General features: G+C 33.1%; 1 protein-coding gene across 3 annotated transcripts; it reads left to right on the top strand.

Annotated features, from left to right (window-relative positions):
* The first annotated feature begins 943 nt into the window (after positions 1 to 943).
* On the top strand, positions 944 to 5,729 carry LOC111876979 (lariat debranching enzyme). Of its 3 annotated transcripts, XM_052770585.1 has the most exons (12): positions 945 to 1,270; positions 2,952 to 3,082; positions 3,200 to 3,307; positions 3,425 to 3,553; positions 3,629 to 3,786; positions 3,917 to 4,038; positions 4,131 to 4,324; positions 4,396 to 4,578; positions 4,663 to 4,781; positions 4,855 to 4,997; positions 5,070 to 5,177; positions 5,257 to 5,729. In XM_052770585.1, exons 4-12 carry the CDS (start codon positions 3,431 to 3,433, stop codon positions 5,352 to 5,354), a joined length of 1,248 nt encoding a protein of 415 aa, XP_052626545.1. In that variant the 5' UTR covers positions 945 to 1,270; positions 2,952 to 3,082; positions 3,200 to 3,307; positions 3,425 to 3,430; the 3' UTR covers positions 5,355 to 5,729. The 3 variants fall into 3 exon arrangements, with proteins under 3 accessions (XP_023729301.1, XP_052626545.1, XP_023729299.1); XM_023873531.3 differs by lacking the exon at positions 2,952 to 3,082; XM_023873533.3 differs by lacking the exons at positions 2,952 to 3,082; positions 3,200 to 3,307 and having other exon boundaries at positions 944 to 1,270.
* Positions 5,730 to 7,011: the final 1,282 nt, after the last annotated feature.

Here is a 7,011-nt window from a genome sequence, read left to right as displayed (position 1 = left end):
TTACTTATAATGCAATGGATGATGTTGTTGCTTGTTTATTATATTACACTGTTGTGATACTGTACATGACGTCCTACACCCCTGAACGTTTCCGCCGTTCGTGGTTTTGGGGTGTGACAATATGGCACATATGGCATGTACACAAGGAATTCCTGTCAATTGCCAACCTCTGCATCCACATTCTCTCTTCTCCAAGTCAACACCATACCTTTCATTACATTGCACAACTTCAAACTGCTTGTATCCACTAACATATGATGCCCAGAATCTGTCAAATAAAAAAATTAGTCAGCCACTGCACATACACTTCTACATGAGATCCTGGGTTGGCATTTGCAACCTCAAGAAACTCAGAATAGTCACATTCATTTTGTAGTGTTTGGAGCCCCCCACTCAATCTCACTTCAGGTATACATTAATACACATGCTTGCACTGAAAATCGATAAGCTTCTCAACATATTTGATGAAATCGGAGAAACCAAACTCGTTTGCATCTTCATTAAGACGTAGTACTTGTGGAGCAAAATACACTAATGGATTAGGCACAAAAGTACCATTATAGTGTACATCGACTTTTGGAAAAACTTGATTTTCCTCCATTGAATCAGAATGGTGTTTTGAGAGAAGAGAAGTGTGAGTAAAGGGTAATCGATCAAGAACGAATTATGAGAATAAAGACAATACAACCCTAATTGATCTTCGTTAGTAAATGAGGTTTCTTGATAAATGAGGGTGGAAGAGGGTGACTGCCACGTAAACCAGTAAAACACAAATGACTGGCTTAACTGGAAGCAACCGGTAATAATGATTTAATTTAAACAAAATAACAAGTTCAAGGATAAAATGTGGATAAAAAAAAGTGAGAGACTAAATGTGTACAAACAATAATATTATGTTACGTCTTTATCCCTTCCAAAAACCTATTCTCATTTTATATTCACATTTCACAAGTCCCGTTATATAGTATCCGATTTCCTATATTCGCTGCTTCCGAGTTCCGCCTGCCTCGATCCCTCCTTTGTGTCGTTCTGTTCCGATTTCCGATTTCAGCAACAAGAATCGTTCTGGCCGTGAACTCCGATTTCAGCGTTCCCACCTAGCGAGTGGCGATCGTTCATTGAAATCACGAGTTCCGATCTCAGCAACACGAATCGTTCATTGAAATCACGAGTTCCGATCTTCTGTTTCGTTCATTGTTCACCAATCACGAGTCTCGTATGCTATTCGCTGCCTCCGCCATTAAACGAGTTCAACATCTCAGCCTCTCAGGTAGGTGGCAAAACTTCAAATCTTTCCATGAAATACAAATTGGTAAAAACAAAAACTAAAGCTATGATTATGTTATGTTTGATTTGATATTTTGAGTTTGAGGTGGTTTCTTACTCTGGATTTGGTTGAATTGATGATTTCAGTAGTTTTGTAACGATTTGTGGATTACATTGTTGAGTTATTAGTTACTGAAATATCAAGTATGTGTGTGTGTTTGTGCTCTTAAATAATCTCTTTAAAACATGAAAGCATGGGGAGACTTTGTTGTAAGATTGAGAACCTAAAAAATCTTATTATATGTTTGAACATTGTGAAAGGATTAATCATTTGACACTTGTATTTCATGTATACAGTTTATGACTTTATGTGGATGCATTATTATTATCATAGTGGCCATATCTACAACTGTTTGTAGGTGTTAACTTTCATTCACTCACAACATACACTTGGTTAAACCATGGTTACGACGCATTGATCAAACAAGCCCTAATATATGAAAATTAGTTATCCTAAACACTATAGACCCAAGTAATTAGCTGAACCAACCTAACTGTGCTCTTATTAAACAATTGGAATATCAAATAGATGAAATCATGTCACATCCTCATCACTTAATTTGCAATAATGAAAAGGTACGCATGACATGAGTGGAGTCTCCTGAGAAGGACACAAACAATGTAATTTGGCTCAATTGGACATTTTATCGAACAGATGGAGGGCATAGCTTAGCAACATAACTTCCAGGACGACCTATGACATGCATACCTCGGTTTACGGTGGAGGGAGGGCAGGAAAAGTAGACACAAGATCTTGACGGAGTTGTTGACGGGAAGTTGAAAACGCCGGCGACTGAATGATATTCGGAATATGTGGGTTTAGAATCTGTCGCGCCAAGGTTTTCTAGAGTAAAACACATATGGGTGGAAATAATAGTTAGAGTAATTTTTGTACTTGTTTTTTAAAATCAAATTTCTTGTAATTTCCTACTCGTATTTGAAATTGAATTGTTTTAATGTTAGAACTAGAATTTACAAAATTAATGTTAGAAATAAAATTTACAAAACTTTAGTATAAAAAAAATTGTTAGTAAAATAAGCCACAAGCATTATTGTAGGTGAAAAGTACTTTTGAAATTTACAACTTTGTCCAAAAAAAATTGTTAGTAAAATAAGCTATAATTTTTTTTTGGACAAAGTTGTATATTTCACTATATATACAAAATGACCATTTATGTAATTTATTCTAACATTTTCTTTTTATACTAAAATTCTGTAAATTCTAGTTCTAACATTAATTTTGTAAATTCTAGTTCTAAGTTCTAACATTAAAACAATTCAACTTCTAATATGATTAGGAAATTACAAGAAATTTGATTTTAAAAAACAAAGTACAAAAATTATTCTAACAATTATTTCCACCCATATGTGTTTTACTCTAGAAAACCTTGGCGCGACAGATTCTAAACCCACATATTCCGAATATCATTCAGTCGCCGGCGTTTTCAACTTCCCGTCAACTTCTCCGTCAAGATCTTGTGTCTACTTTTCCTGCCCTTCCTCCACCGTAAACCGAGGTATGCATGTCATAGGTCGTCCTGGAAGCTATGTTGCTAAGCTATGCCCTCCATCTGTTCGATAAAATGTCCAATTGAGCCAAATTACATTGTTTGTGTCCTTCTCAGGAGACTCCACTCATGTCATGCGTACCTTTTCATTATTGCAAATTAAGTGATGAGGATGTGACATGATTTCATCTATTTGATATTCCAATTGTTACTAAACTACTCAAATCACCAATTCAACCAAACCCTGAGTAAGAAACCACCTCAAACTCAAAATATCAAATCAAACACTAAACATAATCATAGCTTCAGTTTTTGTTTTTACCAATTTGTATTTCATGGATTCTCACACCTGTTTGACTCAACAGATATCCATGAAGATTGCAATAGAAGGCTGCATGCATGGGGATTTGGATAATGTATATTCCACAAATCATTACTAAACTACTCAAATCACCAATTCAACCAAATCCTGAGTAAGAAACCACCTCAAACTCAAAATATCAAATCAAACACTAAACATAATCATAGCTTCAGTTTTTGTTTTTACCAATTTGTATTTCATGGATTCTCACACCCGTTTGGCTCAACAGATATCAATGAAGATTGCAATAGAAGGCTGCATGCATGGGGATTTGGATAATGTATATGCAACTCTCTTGCATTTACAAGAAGTCGAAAGGACAAAAATTGATCTTTTAATATGCTGTGGTGATTTCCAGGTTTGTCCTTCATTAGTTCTTCTTCCAAACACCAACCACATGTTTTTATTTACTTATTTATTTATTTTTAATCAGGCTGTTAGGAATGAGAAGGATTTAGAAAGCTTAAGTGTTCCACCTAAATACAGAAGCATGAACTCTTTCTGGAAATACTACTCAGGAGAAAAAGTAGCCCCATTTCCAACTATTTTCATTGGAGGAAATCATGAAGCTTCCAATTACCTCTGGGAATTGTGAGTTTTTTTTTTCTTTTTCTTTATGGGTTTTGTAAAATTTCAAATAAAATCTTTTTATCTATCAACAAGCTACTTAAAAAAACTTGAAAAATCACTAACATATTGATATTATTACCTGTTTCTCTAGATACTATGGAGGATGGGCAGCACCTGATATATACTTCTTGGGATTTGCAGGAGTTGTCAAATTTGGGGGTATTCGCATTGGGGGCATTTCTGGAATTTACAAGTCCCGAGATTATCGCTCAGGTTAGTTATAAAAATTGTACACCTATTCTCACAACAATTATAACATTAGAGTTTTATAGTTTATACTAGGGTTTGTTTTTTTGATTCAACAGGACATTTTGAAAGGGCTCCATATAACAACAGTGATATAAAGTCAATATACCATGTGAGAGAATATGATGTTCACAAACTCATGCAAATTGAAGAACCTGTTGACATTTTTGTGTCACATGATTGGCCACTTGGCATCACTGATCATGGAAACTGGAAAGATCTTGTTCGTGATAAACCTTATTTTCAAAAGGAGGTAGTTGAATTCTCTTCTTTATTTTATATAATTCCAAGAAAGCCCTTACATTTTAACACATAGGATTTCAGATTGAGGAGAGAAGTTTGGGAAGTAAAGCTGCTGCAGAATTGCTAGAGAAACTAAAACCTCCATACTGGTTTTCTGCTCATTTACATTGCAAATTTGCTGCTTTAGTTCAACATCAAGATGGAGGTCAACTCACAAAGTTTCTTGCTCTTGATAAATGTATCCCAAGGCGTAAATTTTTACAGGTGAAATTTCATTCTTCATAATCGTAGTTGACTATCCTGTTCTTCTCGTTGACTTTTTTTTTCTTCCAATTTTGAATTTAATAGATTATTGAAGTTGAATCGGGTCCCGGGCCATATGAGATTGAATATGATGAAGAGTGGCTAGCTATCACCCGTAGATTCAATTCCATTTTCCCCCTCACTAAAATGCCAATGAATTTTGGGTACGTGTAAATCGCAGTTTATTTATTTATTTATATAAACTATAATAAGAATTTTTATTTGGGTTACTTTTAGGGGTGTAGAGTTTGAGATGGAAGAATGTCGTAACTGGATAAAGAGTAGGCTGAAATCCAGAGGGAGTAGTAAACCTTTTGAGTTTGTTCGCACTGTTCCTTGTTATAATTCTTCTCAAACTCTCGCTAATCATTCCTTTTCAGGTATATTTTTTTATTTACAACATTTCTTTTTTCTAAAATAGATAAATAAATATATATTTTGTTAAAACCCAGGGCATATTCATAATCCTCAAACGGAATCTCTATTAGAGTTTTTAGAAGTTGAGTATCTTCTTGATAAGAGTGGGCCCACCCACAGTCAAAGTCCAGCGTCAGGTTCAGGTATTGTATTTTATTTAAAAGACTATTTATTTATTTATTATTATTTTTTTAATAAATGTTATTATAATTATTGTTGCAGTTGATTATGATAGTGAAGATGGACCCATTGAAGAAGACGCAGATGAAATACAACTCCCTGAGGAAGAGGAGGAAGAAGAAGACGACGTTAAAATGTAAGATTATTAATTTTAATTTTAGATTATTTGTTAATTGTAGTGGAGATGAGATGGGTGGTTGCATACACTTCACGTTAACTAAATGAAGAAGATGTGTTCTTAGCTTGTAAGCATCATTCAAAGCCTCAAAGGAAAGGACTAAAACCAATTTGGTTTTACTTTTGGAGATGCGTGTGATGTGGTAATATTTTGTTTTTCAAAATTGAAAAGGGTTGGTTGCTTTTTTGACCAAAAACTCAAGGTAGATTTTTCATGCTTTATTTGTTATGTTGGTAACGTGATTGTTATGTTAACTTTGTTATGTTGATATGATATGGTATAATAGGATCATTTATTTTGAATTGTAAAAGTATAGTTTGTTGGACTTTGACTTGAACTTGGACCTTTCTCACATCATAATATCCATAAGGACCAGATTTTTGGATGACGATTGCTGAAAATGATGACCCAACATGCTATATTGGCATTATCAAATTATTATTATTATTATTATTATTATTATTATATCGTTATCAATTATCATCATCCTTGTTTAATGGATCTGTCAAAGTTAAAATTTAAGAAACGATTAAAAAGATATTTGTTGAATTTTGTAAATGTATAATAATTTTCTACAGAAATTTATGTCCAACATACAACTAAGACCAACAGTAACACCGCCCCACTTTCTAATCCATATTTGAAAGGTATGTGTATATCGATCCGTTTTGAATAATACATTTATTGATCCAATGGATCAAAGTGAATGAATACGTGGATCCTCAAAATGTGTATCCAATGTTTGAATCCATTGGGATCTAATTGACTGGAATCTACTGTCCACGTGGATTTGATGAGGATTGGAGTGATGTTTTATTTATTTATTTATTGTTATGTTTTAGTTTGGTTTTAATTTATTATGTTATTTGATTATTTTAGTGTGAAATAATGAAAAAAAATCATAATTTTATTAATTTTGAATTCACTTAAAAATAAATTATATTTTGGTGCATTTGATTAAAAAAAATAAGCAAGGAGAAATGAAGAATGGCCAGGTCTTTAGGTGTTGTGAGAGTAAGGAGAAAATGAAAGTGATTAAATTGACATGAAAAAAAAGAGATATAAGGTGAGTACACCCCATTGGACAATTTCTTTCAGTGGCAATAAAATTTTGTTGTCAATGCGGATAATTTGAACTCTATTCAAATACAACATATTCAAGGGATCCATTCTAAATGAAAAATCTTTATTTAGATTTATTTACTTAGGATTTTAAATCTTTTATGGCTTAAGTATCACATCATTTTTATCTCTTTTCTACCATTTCCAACCTTTACAAATAATCCGTCTTTCCTAATGATTCATAATATATAATTAATAAAGTATATAATACAAGTAAATGAACGAGAAAAGAGTGGGTTCAGCTAGATGGGTATCAAACGCAACCCACTGACCTAGTGAAGCTGTTTTGCTCGAAGTGGTGGTACCACTTGTACACGTCACAACCCACAGCCCATCTAACATGATTCCGTCTATCCTTAAGTTTATCTTTAAGTTGAAAAGATAATTAGTGAAAAATATTATTTCTTGTTGTTTGAGACAAGACTCTATTATTATGTAAGTTTAGTATAAATATAAGTTATTTTTATTTAATAAGTTTTATAAATTTAAAATATTTG

This window comes from Lactuca sativa, chromosome 4 (genome assembly GCF_002870075.4).
Source record: "Lactuca sativa cultivar Salinas chromosome 4, Lsat_Salinas_v11, whole genome shotgun sequence".
Lineage (NCBI taxonomy): Eukaryota > Viridiplantae > Streptophyta > Magnoliopsida > Asterales > Asteraceae > Lactuca > Lactuca sativa.
Note: the sequence above shows the minus strand (reverse complement) of the source record. Positions and strands in the feature narration are given on the sequence as shown.